Source organism: Nicotiana tomentosiformis, chromosome 12 (genome assembly GCF_000390325.3).
Source record: "Nicotiana tomentosiformis chromosome 12, ASM39032v3, whole genome shotgun sequence".
Classification (NCBI taxonomy): domain Eukaryota; kingdom Viridiplantae; phylum Streptophyta; class Magnoliopsida; order Solanales; family Solanaceae; genus Nicotiana; species Nicotiana tomentosiformis.
The window spans coordinates 98,766,567-98,784,399 of record NC_090823.1 but is presented as its reverse complement, the minus strand read 5'-3'; the positions used below and the strand labels follow the sequence as shown (position 1 = coordinate 98,784,399).

Genomic DNA, 17,833 nt, shown 5'->3' with positions numbered 1-17,833 from the left:
TCACTTTTTATGAACATTATATGTAAATATTTTTTAGATGATATGATAGCGTAATTGTTTTTACATGGTCAAATGCGTACAAGTTAAGCTCCATAAAAATACTGCTCTCTTTATCCTAATTTACATGACACAATTCAAATTTCGAGAGTTAAATTTTTTAATTTTGATAGCGAATTCGAACTTATGTAGAAGGTACTATAAGCAACAAGATTTAATAATTTAAAGTATTTAAAAGACATAAAAAATTAATATCAAAGGAAAACTTGTTTGGCTTTCATGATGCATAAATTGAGACAGGAGAAGAACTTCTTCTCCTCTGGACAAACCGGGGCGGATGTAGCCCTATAATAACGGGTTCAATTGAACTCATAACTTTTGACACGGAACACAAATTTATGTGTAAAAATTCACTGAAATTATAATAAATTATGGATATAAATTCAAAACTTTAAGAATATAATGAGTTCAATACTAATAATCTTAAAAGTTGAACTCATATAATTTAAATCTTGAATCCGTCCGTCCGTGCGGACAAACCATCTATCACCGGCCGCAATTATTCGTCACGCGATTGCTTGCTTGTGGTACTAACATATCTTCCTACTTTGCTACTACCGTGACACACCATATATATATATATATATATATATATGGGACATCCATCCTTAGACTTCTAATAACCACACACATCCCAACCAAGTACTATATTATTCACCTCTATTCTATACACAAAAACTCCAGTAACCCCACCACCCCTCCCTTCCTCTGATTACTAGCTTCTTTTGTCGTAATTGCTGTCAGAAACCAAACAAAAAACACAACTCATTATGAAGTTTACAACTAGTACTAGTATTCTTTTCTTCATCCTTTTGCATCTCTTTGTGCTACTATCATGTCACCGGCCCAACTTCGCTTCCGCCGCTGGTGGCAAATGGAATATACTAATGTCAAACATCGGCATTTCAGCCATGCACATGCAACTCCTCAACAACGACAAAGTCGTCATTTTCGACCGTACTGATTTTGGTCACTCCAACATCTCATTGCCCGATGGAAAATGTCGCAATGACCCAAATGACACTACCTTACAAATTGACTGCACTGCTCATTCTGTTGAGTACAACATTGTCACCAACTCTATACGTCCGCTTATGGTCCAAACTGATGTCTGGTGCTCTTCTGGTTCTGTATTTCCTGACGGCTCTTTAGTCCAAACAGGTGGATTCAATGATGGTGAAAAAGTTGTAAGAGTTTTCAAACCATGTAATGGTAATAATACTTGTGACTGGCAAGAAATTCAAGGTGGTTTGGCTCAAAGAAGATGGTATGCTACAAATCATATATTACCAGATGGTAGACAAATTATCATTGGTGGTCGTCGGGCTTTTAATTATGAGTTTTATCCTAAGCCTGCTTCAGCTTATAAAGCATACAGTTTGCCATTTCTTGTGCAGACAAATGATCCTAAAATTGAGAATAACTTATACCCTTTTGTTTTTCTTAATATGGATGGAAATTTGTTCATTTTTGCTAATAACAGAGCTATCTTGTTTGATTATACTAAGAACGTGGTGGTGAAAAGTTACCCTCAAATACCAGGTGGTGACCCGAGAAGTTATCCTAGCACAGGTTCTGCTGTTCTTCTTCCATTGAAGAATTTGCAAACACAACAAATTCAAGCTGAGGTTTTGGTATGTGGTGGAGCACCAAAAGGTTCATATATCAGTGCTCAAAATGGTAAATTTCTTGGTGCTTTGAGTACATGCGGGCGGATCAGAATAACCGACCCGAATCCACAATGGACTATTGAGAACATGCCACTGGCTAGGACAATGGGTGACATGGTGATTTTACCAAATGGGAATGTGTTGATCATTAATGGAGCGGCCACGGGCACGGCTGGATGGGAACTGGGTCGGGACCCGGTTTTGAAACCCGTGATTTACCGACCGGACAACCCGTTTGGTTCTCGATTTGAGATCCAGAACCCGAGTACCATACCAAGAATGTACCATTCAACAGCTACTTTACTTCGAAACGGTCGGGTTCTTATTGCTGGTAGTAACCCACATATATATTACAACTTCACGGGAGTTCTTTTTCCTACAGAATTAAGTTTGGAGGCATTTTCCCCATCCTATTTGGATCCAGAATCGGAATATTTGCGCCCCCAGATCATTTCACCCGCTTCGCAATATATAATCGGGTATGGGCAACGAGTACCGATTCGGTTTAAGGTTTCAGGTAGGGTAAATAGAAATTTGGTCACGGTAACAATGGTTGCACCAGGATTTAACACACACTCATTTACTCAAAACCAAAGATTACTGGTACTAGCAAATGAAAATGTGAAACTAGTTGGAGAAAAAGCCTACCAAGTAAATGTGGTCACTCCAAATTCGGCTACATTAGCCCCACCTGGATACTATCTTCTCTTTGTGGTTCATCAAGATATACCAAGTGAAGGAATTTGGGTCAAAATCCAGTGAACATAACAAATTCTTTATTCTCCAGGATTTTTTATTTTTATTTTTTGGTTTTTTCTTCCTTCCCACACATATATACACGCATATAGAAAAAGTCGTTTAAAACATATTTACAGGTTATCATTTTTATAATAATGTTAACTATAGACATTCTCTACTCTTTTTTTGGATAAGCTTTTGTAAGGATTGATGGATCTTGATTTTTTTGATTTAATCAAATTGTTCCTCTACTGTAGTAAAATACTTCTTGAATTTATTGTGTTTTTTGACAACTATGCGGTGGAATGGCATTTAAGATAGAGGTGGGTCGGACCAAAATATACATGCTTCTTCCAAGCTTTCAATTGCTTGTCCCATAAAAATATGGAATTAATGTTCACTGCAATATATCGAATGAACTAAATAGCTTGTCCTGTTGTTTGTACTTTGAGCTTTATCTAAGATCTAACTAAAATTTAGAATATATACATAGATCTAAGGTCAAATTCTTTTTCCTCATCTTAGTATTAGGACCTGAAATTCTGAAAAGATAGATAAATCATGTCCGTTTTTTCACCTGAAAACTAATTACTCCACTAATCCACAACACCAAATTTGAGAAAAGAAGAACGTACAAACCTCAACCTTTGAGGGCAGAGAGAAGTGGGAAATTTAGCGCTCGTTTGGATTGGTTTATTTTAAGTGTTTTTAAGCCAAAATAACTTTTAAGTCATTTTTAGTGTTTGGATAGAGTAAAAAAGTGTCTTTAAATACTTGTTTTTAAGTTAAAATGACAAAAACAAGCTAAAATCCCAAAAACTAAAATTCCTAACTTATGGTTTAAAAGCTATTTTGGCTTAAGAGTCATTTAAAATAAGCCCATGATTAGTAATATGCATGTTGTATAATGCTTGAAAATGTGAACTAGCTAGATTCAGGAGGAAATGATTAAATTTCCATATGGTTACATTTTGTAGGTAGTTATTCGACAAAATCGGCAGATAAACAGTCAACATCTTTGCTCTTTTACTTTTATTTATTTTGGGCGTTTTTGTATAAAATGGTCCTTATATATTGGTTAAATCGTAGCAGTGCCCAATAAATTTCCCTTTTTAAAATTTACTTGGCCGTAAAAGGAATGAAAATGAAATTCCATACAAGTATACATGTATAAAAACGGCAACTATGTTTGGAAGATGCTATCAGTATATATTTTAAGAGGGGAAAAGATTGTTGTTTCATAGGTCAATGTGCAAGTAATATAACTTCGATAACACGATAAACCCAAAAAAGGATAAAGTAGTCCGTTATTATAATGTCGATCGTGATTAACTTCAATTACTCGATCGAGCAATATGGGATGTTTTTGAAGGCCAAAATGATATGAAAGCTTGTTATAGAAGTATATTATATTCTCCGTTAGTTATATGTCCTATAACATGCCTTAAATAGGCTACTAACACAAATATTGTTTCTTCAAAATACAGAAACTTGCCACTTCCGTTTTCAATTAATAATATCGATTTTTTGAGTTATACTTAGGAGCAAGTAAAAGATCACTATTGATCCCAAGGAGGTGGGATGGATAAAATATAAGAAGTTAATTCCGAGCCTCAGATGCCGAATACAATCGAAAGACTGGATAAAGAATCAATTCGTATGGTCTATAAATTACGGGTTCGAGTCGTAGAATCAGTCACTAATACTTACATCGGGGTAGGTTACCTACAACACAACCCATTGGGGTCTGACAATTTCCCGAACCTTACGTGATATGAAATACTTTGTTCACCGCCGGATTGCCTCTTTTAATGGAAAGACAAGATATGTCGCTGCCCTTCTAATGTCTAAATGAGAGAATAAACAACTTTAGGTCATTATGAACGTCGATACCGGGATTTAACTCTTAATTATACACTTGATAATGTAAATTATTTTTACATTATTAAGTCAGTTAAAGGTAATTAAATGTAACTATTAACAATCAGTGTTAACATAAAATAAGGAAAACAAGCATTAACAATATGTTAAATTGCAAGGTGTAAAAAATTAATTACATATAATTTGTGGTCCTAAAATGTGTAGAAGACGGCGGTTATTAAAGCCTGATTGAAGAGAGTAGAATAAAAGAGTCACGGGTCATAAAAGGCCATGAGATGAAACTTTAAAGATGGATCACGGACTTGTTTGTCTGCACGTATTTTATTTTGGAGGTTCCTCTACTTTTATATCCCATCTCATCATGTTTCTTCACTTCTACAACTCTTTTAACTAAATAATCTTTTCTCACATTTGACTGTCATCTTCTTTTGTTATAATTTGATCGATTTCTGAATGAATCAGACTCTTATTGATTGTGTTTAAAAGATAAAATATAACGAGCGAAACGCTATACTTCCAATTTATATTACTTCCTATTGTAATTTGTGTGATATTTTTAGCTTCCCGAGATTCAAACTATGTGAACTTTAATTAATATTTTAAAATATTTTTTGATCATATTAACATGAGAAGAATTGTGATCTAAAATACTTTCATATAATTTTTAAATATCTAAATTTTAATTTTAAAAAATTAATCTGATATAACTTAATTTAACTTTAAAGATTAGTTAACAAATTAACTCTAAAAACAAAAAGTGTCGCATATCTTAAGAAGGGGGGGAGTACTAAGAGCCCGTTTGGACATAAGAATTTTTTCACTTTTTTTCGAAAATTTTTCACCTTTTTCCGAAAATAACATTTGACCATAAAATTTCTAATTTTCACTTGAAGATGAATTTTGGAATTTTTCAAAAATTTAAAAAACTCCAAAAAGCTATTTTTCAAAAAAAGTTCACTCAGATCACTCACAAAAATTCAAAAACAACCACAAATTATATTCATGTCCAAACACAATCTCTAATTTTCATATACCATTTTCACTTGAAAAAAAAATTCACTATTTATTTGAAATTTTACAATTCTTATGTCCAAACGCCCACTAATTTTCAGGCCAGTAACATTGGGGCCATAAGCACGTTCTACGTAAGCTTTTTGGTTGATAAGAAATCAACTGTTACTATTTATTCATACAAAGATTGTATACATTTTTTCGGAGTGGTGTAAGCAATGAAGCCAAATTTAGATACATAAAATCAATCAGATGAGAAAATTAAGTTCGAGACGCTAATGTGTTGTGATTGAAACTGCTGCAAAACAACGAATATGTGCCGAACCTGGAATTATAAGGGATGCTGCAGAGAACATTTCTAAGCAACCACTTGAAAATTTGTCGCTATTATACAAGAATTTATTTATTTTTATCAGATTATCAATTAATGTTTATCACAAAAATGTATATATATAATTATTACTATAATTGTTTAATTGTGTAAATGTTCTTTTTATAATGATCAATACATATATTCTTTAGCCGTCAGTGCATATACTATAACTTAAATTCTTCCACTATACAGTGTCTCGTTGTTATTCTTGTTTATGACTCTTCCCTATCCTTTCCTTTTCCTGAGAATATCATAGATGGATTGATTGGGCTTCCTTGTGGCTAGATTTCTTTTTTATCTATCCAGAAACGAATGGTAGCCCATATTGCTCATAGGGCCCATAAAAATGCTCAGATCAATTGTATTTCTCTTAATTTTACAAGAGATTTTTACCTAGCTATACTATAATATAAACTTATTTACCACATTTATTTAGATTTCTATTAATTATTTTATATATCTAAATTTACAAGTTATATATAAAACCCTAAAAAAACAAAAAACAAATCAAGATCCCTTAATTTTAACATGTTAGTTGACACCCACCCCTCATTTCCCATAACCTCCCTACATTTAAGATTATGTTTCTTTTTTCTCTCTTTCTTAATAATCACCCAAAATCTCTCTTTTATTTTTTATCTCCCCCCCCCCCCCCCCAATTTTCGATTCTTTTCCTTTTTCAAATGTTTTCAAACCCAATTTCTCTCTTTCTTACTAATCACTCAAAATCTCAATTTCTTATTGATACAATACAGACGAAATTAGAAATATTGCTCTAGAAGTTGTGGGTAAGTTTTGAATCTTGTTATCTTTATTTCTAAAATCTTTATTGTATGCGACATGTATATGATACATCAATACCCAAAACAATACTCGATATAATACTAATATAATTATAATACGATTATATTAAATTTTTAGTGTAGAGTTGTGATTGAAACTTGAAGAAGATGAAGATCATAATTATATCACAATTTTTCAAAAATGTCGCGATTGTATTATAATTATATATGTATCATAATTATTGCAGGAATTGTATTACAAGTGTATGATAAGTGTATATTCATTATATATTGTTACGAGCAGTTGTGAGTTCGTGACGAATTTCATAGTTTGTATCACAAATATATGATAATTGTATATTAATTTATTAATATTATATCATGTATTATTTTGGGTATTAATGTACCAGATACAAGTATGATACAATTATGTTTTAAGCATTGATGTATCTGATACAATTCAAATACAATTATGATACCGTTATCATACAATTATAATACAATTCCTGAATATTTCATCATTTTTAGTGTTGTCCAGTCTCCAGTAAAAGAACGATACAATTGACGATCTTTTAATAATATAAAGTTGCCGGCAATGGTGGGAAGAGAGAAGATGGAGATTCTGGGCGTAGATTAAGGGATTTTGATGTGAGAGAGAGAGAGAGAGAGAGAGAGGAGAGAGGGGGAAAGGAAAGAATATAATTGATTCTAGGCGTAGATTAAGGGATTTTGATGTTTAAAAAAAAGGAGACAAGAGGAGATGGAAAAAAAAAAAAAAGATGTAATTGAATCTCTTAATTGAGAGAGAGAGAGAGAGAGAGAGAGAGAGAGAGAGAGAGAGAGGAGAGGAGAGGGGGGAAAGGAAAGGATATAATTGATTCTAGGCGTAGATTAAGGGATTTTGATGTTTAAAAAAAAAGAGACAAGAGGAGATGGAAAAAAAAGAAAAAGATGTAATTGAATCTCTTAATTGAAGGCACTAAAAATGGGGTGAGAGCCTTTTAAGGAGTAATGTATACAATTTGTAAGAAAAACTTAGATACTTATTAAAACTACAAAACGTAGAGAACATAAGTAAATACGTTTCTAATATAGTATAACTAGGTAAAAATCCCATTTCACAAATCTTTCACTCTACATCTTGATATTAAGATGAGGAAATGTTATAAAGTACTACAATTTAGAGCATAATTATCATACGTAACTATAGTTTGTTCAATTAGTATTCGTAGCTTTTGTTCAATTACTATCAGCTTGTATCATTTGTATTCGAACGCTAAACGAATACAACATATTCAATTGTATTCATTCGCGCAACGAATATAACTTGTATTAACTGTATTTGTTCGCGCAACGAATACAACCAATGCGTAATACATGGGTGTATATAAAGGATACAACCTGTATCAGCCATATTCGTATCGACTATATTCTCTCGCGCAACGAATACATATCAAACGAAACGCAAAAATATAGAAAAATCGAATGCTCTCGTTGAGAATTAAACTCAAGACCTCTGTTTACTAAGTAGGAAGTCTAACCAATAGAGCTACGAGAGCTTGTTGCTCTCTTATTTTAGTTCAAATCAATTGATCTTTTGTTTCAGTATTACATGTGGATTTGTTATAAACTTTAAATATAACTAGAGGTGTACATGGATCGGGTTAGTTCGGATTTTATCAAAACCAAACCAAACCAATTATATCGGTTTGGATTGGTTCGGTTTTGTCGGATTTTTTGGGTTTTTCGGGTTTTTGTTACATGAATATTATTTCAATCTTGCATTATTAAAGTTATAGATAAAATTTTGATAAGTGAATATATATTTACTAGAAATTTAAAAAAAATAATAACAAACATATGATCTATTAAAGTGACCTTATGGGAGAATTCTTTTTGTATAACAAAATAGTTTATTTTCTTAGTCATCTACCAATAATTTTTGGTTGATGTACGCTTTCAGGGTTAACCAAATTTAATAATTAAACATAAAATCAATATGATACCTAAATAATGATATGTTCTATGTAATTTTAGATTATCCAAATACCACTTCAAATTCGAAAAACATATAATAAATCTTGACATATGAATATGAAAGAACGAAGAGATGATTGACGCATTTCAATAACACATAATAAGAAAGTGATACAATCTATTATTTAAAGTAAATAAAAATGAATGCACTTTATAATTCTATTAAATATTATATCCCATGAGAAGATTTCAAATATTTCAAGACATCTTTTAAATAAAAGTTTATATAAAGTCTTAAAATTATATATTTATATGTCGGTTTGATTCGGGTTTTTTTACTCAATACCAAACCAAACCTGGTCGGGTTTTTTAATCGGTTTGGTACGATATTCAAGTTCGGTTTGTACACCCCTAAATATAACTGTAGGCATATAAATTTTATTTAAATTAAATCCATAAAATAATTTAGATTATATTTTAAATTTAAGATATATTGGTCCAAATAAATATTATGGGCTAATGTAATTGAATTAATTATATAAGTCCAATACATATGGATTAAACAAATAAATATTAATTCATTGGGCTAGCCCGTTTAATTGGGCTAAAGTGATGAGCCCACTTCATTAAGCTCTAGATGTCATCTTCCTAGAGGCCCAAGTCAAGCGGAAGAGCCAATATGATCATGCCACGTGTCAAAATGACAAGGCATGCCAAGTCACGTTAAAAGGTCAATGAAATCGTGCCACATATGCAAGTGACATGTTCTGGCCAATCAAATGCGGTCATGTCACACTTTAATTTGATTGGTCGAAAAGAATTTGTTCTTATCATAACTCTTCCCTTACACAACTATAAATAGGGGTCTTTATAACCCAGAAAAGATGCCAGAAGTTATAACAAGAAGCAAGAAAGAGCTCGTGGATCAAACGCTGCAGAATTCTCTAAAAGCTACAAGCATTCAAGTATTCTAAGGATTAAAAGATCAAGACGAAGATTTAAGAACAAGCTACAAGCCCTTGGATTAAAAATACGTCAAGATCAAGATTAGACCTCAAGCAGTTGGATTAAAATGAATTAAAATTCAAGATTAAGCTCAAATGCTATTTTATTTACTGTTGAAAAGAATAATCAGAGGATTAATAGAGATTGTATACTCAAATTACTTGAAATCGAATACTACGATTGTTGCAATATTTTTCGGTCTTGATTTTATTTTCTCTACGCAATTTATTGTCTACAAATTCTGGCATGCCCAGTGGGACAATCTCTACCTCTCATCTCAACTTTTTAATCACCTAAGTTCAAGAACATTGAAATGGCTTCAAAGAAAATCAACTCCAGTTCAACTTCCACCAAGGTTGCTATTCCAGGTTCTATGTTGATGTGGAAAGCATCCTCGATGTTACCTTTGGAAGCTTTGGATTAGTTACGAGGAGCAAAGTAAGCTCGTTAGTACAACAAGCACCCCAAGTGCTGTCCGCATCAACCCCTATTTTCGGATCTTCATCCTCAAAAGGAACAAGATCTTCCACAAACGTACCCGAAGGAGGAAGCGATGTTGCTAAAAATATCAAGAAAACTCTTGCTCTGCTTGACCTCTCTGGATCTAAGAACTCGGATGTGAAGGAAGATGATGATGCTTCAAGTGATGGATCCTCCCCACTTACACCACATAGCGTGAGCTAATCAAGGATCAATTTGTGTGAAAATCCATGCTACTCTCCATCGTCCACGACAATCATGCAAGCCATGGTGACAAACATTTCATCTGTGGAGGAGCAGTTGGCAAACTTGACGGAAGCAATCGCTGACTTGACCAAGTGCATGCAAAATCAAGATGCTAGAATCGACAAGCTAACAGATAGGGTGGAAATCTTGATGGAAGAAGAATCCACCCATGCACCTGGCAAACTCCCAGAAGTTCAAGAGATTGATCCTCCCCCACGACAAGTTGCATCCACTAAGGAAATTCCAGTCTATTCGGAAGGAATGATTCCAATCAATCAACTAAAGGAGTTCATTGAAGGGACTATACAAAACAAATATGAAGTCGCTTACAGGTCCTCCTTTACCTATGCAAAGCCGTACACTTCAAGGATTGATATATTGAAGATGTATGCTCGCTATCAACATCTAAAATTTCAACAGTTTGATGGCAAAGGAAATCCAAAGCAACATATGGCGCACTTCGTTGAGACATGCAATAATGCTGGGACTTATGGAGATTACCTCGTCAAGCATTTTGTCCGCTCGCTAAAAGGAAATACTTTTGACTGGTACACAGACCTCGAGGCTGGATCTATTGATAGCTGGGATCAACTAGAGCAAGAGTTTCTCAATCGCTTTCATAGCACGAGACATACTGTGAGTATGATAGAACTTACAAATACTCGTCAACGAAAGAGTGAACCAGTTATTGACTTTAACAATCGTTAGAGGAATGCAAGCCTCAACTGCAAAGAGAGGCTTAGTGAAGCTTCTGGTATAGAGATGTGCATCCAAGGCATGCATTGGGGACTCCGCTACATCTTGCAAGGTATCAAGCCTAGCACATTTGAAGAACTCGCGACTCATGCCCACGACATGGAGTTAAGAATGGCCTCCGCTGGAAACGAAAGGTTGCCTATCTCTGAGCCCCGCAAAGGGAACGACAAGCAAGAAGTCAGGAAATGGAGCAAGTTTGTACCCAGGTCTGAAAACAAAGAAGCTATGAATGTCAACACATCACCTGTGAAGTTCACAACAAAGGTGAGCAAGAAGCAGAGTACGAAATCCACTTCTTTTCAAGATAAACCAAGTGGGCAGTTGACTCTAAAAGAAATGCAAGAGAAGGAGTACCCATTTCTGGATTCTGATGTGCTAGCAATTTTTGAAGAACTCCTCGAATTAAATCTCATTGAGCTTCCGGAGATGAAGCGACCAAATGAAGCTGGTAAAACGAATGACCTAAATTACTGCAAATGCCATCGACTCGTGAGCCACCCTCTGGAGAAGTGCTTTGTTTTCAAGGACAAAGTTATGGACTTGGCCCGTGAAAAGAAGATCGTGCTTGAATATGAGAAAGCAAGTGCAAACCAAGTCTCTATCACCCTTGGCTCATTTAGTCCGGATGAATTATATGGTTTTAAAGAAAGTAAAATAGAGAATTACTAGAGAACAATAAAGTTGAAGTCAATCAACCTGATGACGATGAAGGTTGGACGTTGGTGACTTGTCGTAGGCGCCACAAAAGGAGCCCACGAAAAGAATCAATATAATAACCAACAAGAAAAATAATGATAAAAAGACGAAGAAAACAGAATCCAGATAGGCGTTTGAGGAAAGCAAAAGTGGAGGTGTACCACTCTCAAAAGCCACAAAGTCCAGTGACCTTAGAGGAGTTTTTACCAAGTTGATTTCACATGAAGATTTCCCATGGAGGTATCGATGCCTTCTGTTGCCATGCTGATGAAGGGAAAGAAAAGAGTGATGACTTACCGTTGGCACCATATTCATAAAAGCTCATCGAGTCCACTCCTCAAGAAGTTAATGCTTGTGAAAAAAAAGTCATGTTCACAAATGACGATCTTCTACTAGGTGACACTCTTCATAACCGCCCATTGTACCTGGTTGGATATATGCGTGATGAAAGGGTAAATCGAATTTTGGTTGATAGAGGATCCTCAGTGAACATTTTTCCAATTCGCACTGTGAAAGAATTTGCTATTCCCATGAACGAACTCTCAGAAAGTCGTGTGATGATCCAAGGATTCAACCAAGGGGGGCAAAGAGCCATAGGCATGATCATGCTGGAAATCATCATTGAAGAAATGCAATCAAGTGCATGGCTGCATGTGATCGATACAAAGACTTTATACAATGTCTTGCTTGGAAGGCCTTGGATACATGAGAATAAAGTGGTTCCATCTACCTACCATCAATGTTTGAAATACTACGAAGGTGAAGTCGAGAAAAAGATAATTGCTGATGACGAGCCATTCACCGAAGCTGAGTCGCACTTTGTAGATGCAAAGTTCTACTTGAAAAATCGCATTATGAATGAGCTAAAAGTTGATGATATCATGAATGACAAGGATGATGAGTCCACAACTAAGAGGGCTGAGGTGGTTGCTGACAAAACGAAAGTTGTTGCTGAGAAGGTACACCCCAACCCAAATAAGTCTCATAAAGGGAACATTGTGTCTCACAGCAAGAAAGTAACTCCTCTACTCCAATACGTCCCTAAAAAGAAGAAAGATGAAGGTGAATCATCTAATCTCTAAACTAACATGCTAAAGGGGTTAACTCTTCCGGTCAAACGAATTGAGGCAGTACAGTCGTCCTCAATGTCGCTTGCAAGGTTTGTGGCCCAAAATCGTTTGCAGAATGTGGCACTTCCTACAAGCGAACAGATGAAGGTTTGATCCTAACGCTGTCACGACCCAACTGGAGGGTCATGACTAGCACCCGGGCCATACTTGCCGAGCACCAACGTACATTTTATCTAACCTTCCTTATTATCTTTAAGGGCCGACAAGATCAATATAAATAGTAGACATGGATCATGAACATCCAACAATGAAAGATAATGTCATGAACATACATAACATGGGACGACAAGACTGTCAAGAAACTATATATAAGGTACGAGCTATCATGATGCCATGAAAGACTATACAACAAAAATCAGCCGAAAAGGCATTCTAAACCATACATAAGTCGACACCTGTCTATGAGCCTCTAAAAGAACATAAGTGCTACAACATTGCCGGAACAGGGCCCCGACATACCCATAAGGTCTATAACAAAAATGCATACCAAGACCACGGCAAGTCCGGAGAAGGGATCTCGCCAATAACCGCTGAACTGGACAGCCTACTGTGGTGGGGGAGCTATGTCTACCTGTCTATCAGGACCTGCAGCACGACATGCAGCGTCCACAAATAAAAAGGACGTCAGTACGAATAAAGTACTGAGTATGTAAGGCAAGAAAGCATAAGTAAGAACAGTAATATAAACATGGATAGAGAATATACAACCTGTGACATCTGGGTACCTCTGAGGGCTACTGACATGAAATACATGATACATACATATATATACATAAACTTTTAAAACATACGCCTTTGTGGGCATCACCATCATCATATCGTACCCGGCCATAATAGGCTCGGTAAAACGTACCCGGCCATCATAGGGCTCGGTAGAATCGTACCCGGCCACGTGGAGCTCGGTAAAACCCAACTGATCAGTGGTTGCACAATAGGTGCCATACCCGGCCAACTATAGCGCGGCTCGGTAGAGTAAAATAGATACATATATATGATGCATGCTGGACTCATTGGAATCACATTTTGAACCTTTCGGAGTGACGTAAGGTCGGTATCCTTCGTACACGTTATTAGGATTAACTCTTCATCAAGAAACTTATAAGAATCAGGAACTACCAACAACATTGATAATATAAGAATAAGAGAAGTAACATCAATACCAATCGTTTCATAAGAAGGGCAGCAATGTAAGTACTGCTAGCTTCTAAGAGTAGAGTATCTTTGGGAGCTCGTTCATTACATTATGTACAATCGGAGTCGTGCAAAAGAATGAAGGGGATAGCCTCACATACCTTGTATATACTGCCCAACCTCAAGCTATGCAAATATCACGACTCCTTAGTCTACAATAAGACAAATGACACTATCATTATCGTTTAAGCGTCGTAACTATTATGTATCGACCACAACCTATTTTACGATGAAACGGACAGCACCTCCCCTATTTATATGACTTCCCACAAGTCAATACAATCACCAAACAGCCCAAACAACATCATTAATAATCATATTGAGCCTCCAAAACAGTCCACCAACCAACAACATTACTACCAAGCTTTTCGATATATATTTCACAAGTTCTAGCTTCAACGACTTAGCTGCAACTTGGATAATCTTAAATATATATAGAGTAAGAGGTTCCTTACCTTTAAACAGAAAGAACAACTCCAATTTGACCTTAATTTTCCACGAAATATCCCTTCAATTCTGCCACAAGAACAAGGAAGCGAAACTAGCAATTAATTCGGGTTTTTCGGCACTAGAATTACTTTAGAAGACTTGAAATCACCTAGGGTTGATATTAAAAACTTGAAGGTGTATTTACAGGACATAAAACACTTAAAACAACCTCCCACACGAGCTGGAACAACACAAAAATCAGCAACAACAAGAAGAACAAGAAACTTACTAGCGCCACGGGATTCCCGACATTTGATTTGTGTTGTTTGCCCTTTGTTTGGGTCTTGGATCATGAGAGAACCTTGAGAGACTGTTTTTAGGGTTATAAGGTCTGAATATACTGAAAAATAATGACTTAAAACGGGGTTGAGGTATCTTATATATGTCCATATGTCTTAAACCGCCTTTGTGGGCCCCATAGAGAGCAGCTTGGCGCACTCTCGCGAAAACGCGAATATCTCTCTATTCCGAGATCGTATCAACGAACGGTTTAATGCGTTGGAAACTAGACTCATAGATCTTCAATTTGATAGGTATATCACCCCATAATTCCAAGCACATTGGGAGAAAAATACAGTAACATTTGACCTAAAGTTTAAGTAAAATTATAAACCTAAGTTGCGACAACTTTTATCGACTTTTGTTTCATAACTCGCTTGACTTCAAGACTTATGATGCGGATATTATATGATTCAAATACATTAAAACAAGACCTCTTGGGACAGTTAATCACCTCTAGTGTTACCCGAAAATACGGGTTACAACATCCTTGATTCGTTTAACTTCTAATATTTGTTAACCACTCTTATACACCCTTGTATCGTTTAAGACCAATAGGATTAACTTCTTATCATCTCAAAGATAATATCTTCTTGGATTTACATCGACTAACTTACGACGTGATCTATGGTATGCAAATTTGGGTTGTAACAAACGCTTACACACTATTTGCAAAAGCTGGATACAATCCTAATGAGCCGTCAAAGTTAGGGAAGCTACCATTAGAAGTTGCGACGAGACAACCACGTAAAGGTTTGGGATACAAGCAACTGTCACCAGTACGCATCTCCATAAGAAAGGCGAGCAACAATTATATCACTGTAGAAGATGAATATGTCGCTTCTAACAAGCCTTCTGTCTTTGATCGACTTAGAAAATCAACTGTGAGGACTTTTGTGTTGGAGAGATTGGGTCTATTAAAGAAGGGGAACAAGTTCCAGAGAAATTTTCAAAGCATAAGAACACCTGCTTCGCCCAAAATCCAGAAGATCTCTAAGGATTTTCAAAGTTTGGTTCCTTCTAAAATGAGGCGACAAACAAAACTTATGGTTTCATGTAAAGAAGTACTGAAGGTAAAGCCATATACTGTCGTCTATACTAAGGAACATGACGAAGATGAAGAAAGTGTGGGTTCTTCGTATCATGTTACTGTACAAGGCGATAATGGTGTTCCATCTTCAATGGAAGATAATGTAGAATTGGAGGATGTTTCACTATGTTATCACATATCCTTCAACGATGGGGACTCTCAAGAATATGAAGATGCAAAATATGCTCCACCGGAACTTGAAGAAGGGGTAAAGACAACGATTGATGCCTTAAAAGAAGTTAACCTTGGCACTGATGAAGAACCAAAACCCACCTACCTAAGTGCTTTACTAGAAGTTGATGAAGAAAGTATTTATATTGAGTTACTCAAGGAGTTTAGGGATGTCTTTGCTTGGAGTTACAAAGAAATGCCTGGCTTGGACCCTAAAGTAGCAGTCCATCACCTTGCAGACAAGAATGGCGTTCATCCTATTAAGCAAGCTCAAAGGCGCTTTAGGCCGAACTTGGTTCCCTTGATCGAAACTGAAGTTAACAAACTCGTTGAAGCTGGATTTATTCGGGAAGTTAAATACCTAACATGGGTTTCAAGTATTATCCATGTAAGGAAGAAGAATGGCAAGATTCGAGTATGCATTGACTTTAGGGATCTCAACAATGCGTGTCCTAAAGATGAATTCCCGTTCCCTATTCCAGAGTTGATGATTGATGCTACTACTGGTTACGAGGCAATGTCTTTCATGGACGGTTCGTCGGGCTATAACCAAATTCGCATGGCATCAAAAGATGAAGATCTTACTACATTCCGCATCCCCAAGGGTATTTATTGATACAAGATAATGCCTTTTGGCTTGAATAACGCTAGTGCTACTCACCAAAGGGCTATGCGGAATATTTTTGACGATCTTCTCTACAAGAATGTCGAATACTATGTTGATGACTTGGTGATAAAATCAAGAGAGAAGGGTAACCACTTGAAAGACTTGAGAATGGGTACCAACTTAGGATGAATCCATTGAAATATGCCTTTGGAGTTACTTCTGGAAAGTTCCTTGGTTTCATTGTCCGACATCGAGGGATCAAAATTGATCAAGCCAAAGTAGATGCAATCTTGAAAATGCCTGAGCCTCGGGATATTCACGAATTGAAAAGTCTGCAAGGAAAGTTAGCGTACCTTAGGAGATTCATCTCAAACCTAGCTGGGAGGTGCCAACCATTTAGTCGCCTTATGAAGAAAGGTGTCCCTTTGAAATGGGACCAAGCGTGTAGCAATGCCTTTGAGAGCATTAAATCCTACTTGATGAAGCCTCCGATTTTAGCAGCCCCTATACTTGGAAAGCCATTGATACTATATATTTCAGCACAAGAAAGGTCTGTTGGAGCGTTGTTGGCCCAAAAAAATAGTGAGGGGAAAGAAAACTCTCTTTACTACTTGAGCAGGATGATGACACCAAACGAGCTAAATTATTCGCCAATTGAAAAGTTGTATTTGGCGCTAGTCTTCTCAATTCAAAAGTTGAAGCACTACTTTCAAGCTCATGTTGTTCGTCTTGTTTCTAAAGCAAATCCCATCAAGTTCGTGATGTCAAAACCTATTCTTAGTGATCGATTAGCGAGATGGTATCTCCAATATCAACAATTCGAGATTATGTACATCCCTCAAAAGGCAATAAAAGGACAAGCATTGGTAGACTTCTTGGCAGATCACCCTATACCTGATGATTGGGATCTAACTGATGAACTGCCTGATGATGACGCAATGGTCATTGAAGTTCAACCTCCATGGAAGATGTACTTTGATGGTGATGCACATCGCGGATGAGCTGGTGCTGGTGTAGTATTTGTCACTTCTCAAGGTGAAGTTCTGCCCTATTCTTTTACGTTGACGCAACTCTGCTCTAACAACGTTTCTGAGTATCAAGCACTAATACTTGGGCTTGAAATGGCTGTCGAAATAAAACGGTTATAATTGCAAGTCTTTGGTGACTCTCAGTTGGTGATCAACCAGCTTTTAGGTAGTTACAA

General features: G+C 36.0%; 1 protein-coding gene across 1 annotated transcript; it reads left to right on the top strand.

The window, feature by feature from the left end:
- Positions 1-657: 657 nt before the first annotated feature.
- Positions 658-2,727, top strand: LOC104107334 (aldehyde oxidase GLOX-like). The gene has a single exon (XM_009616103.4). It carries the CDS (start codon positions 828-830, stop codon positions 2,487-2,489), a length of 1,662 nt encoding a protein of 553 aa, XP_009614398.1. The 5' UTR covers positions 658-827; the 3' UTR covers positions 2,490-2,727.
- Positions 2,728-17,833: the final 15,106 nt, after the last annotated feature.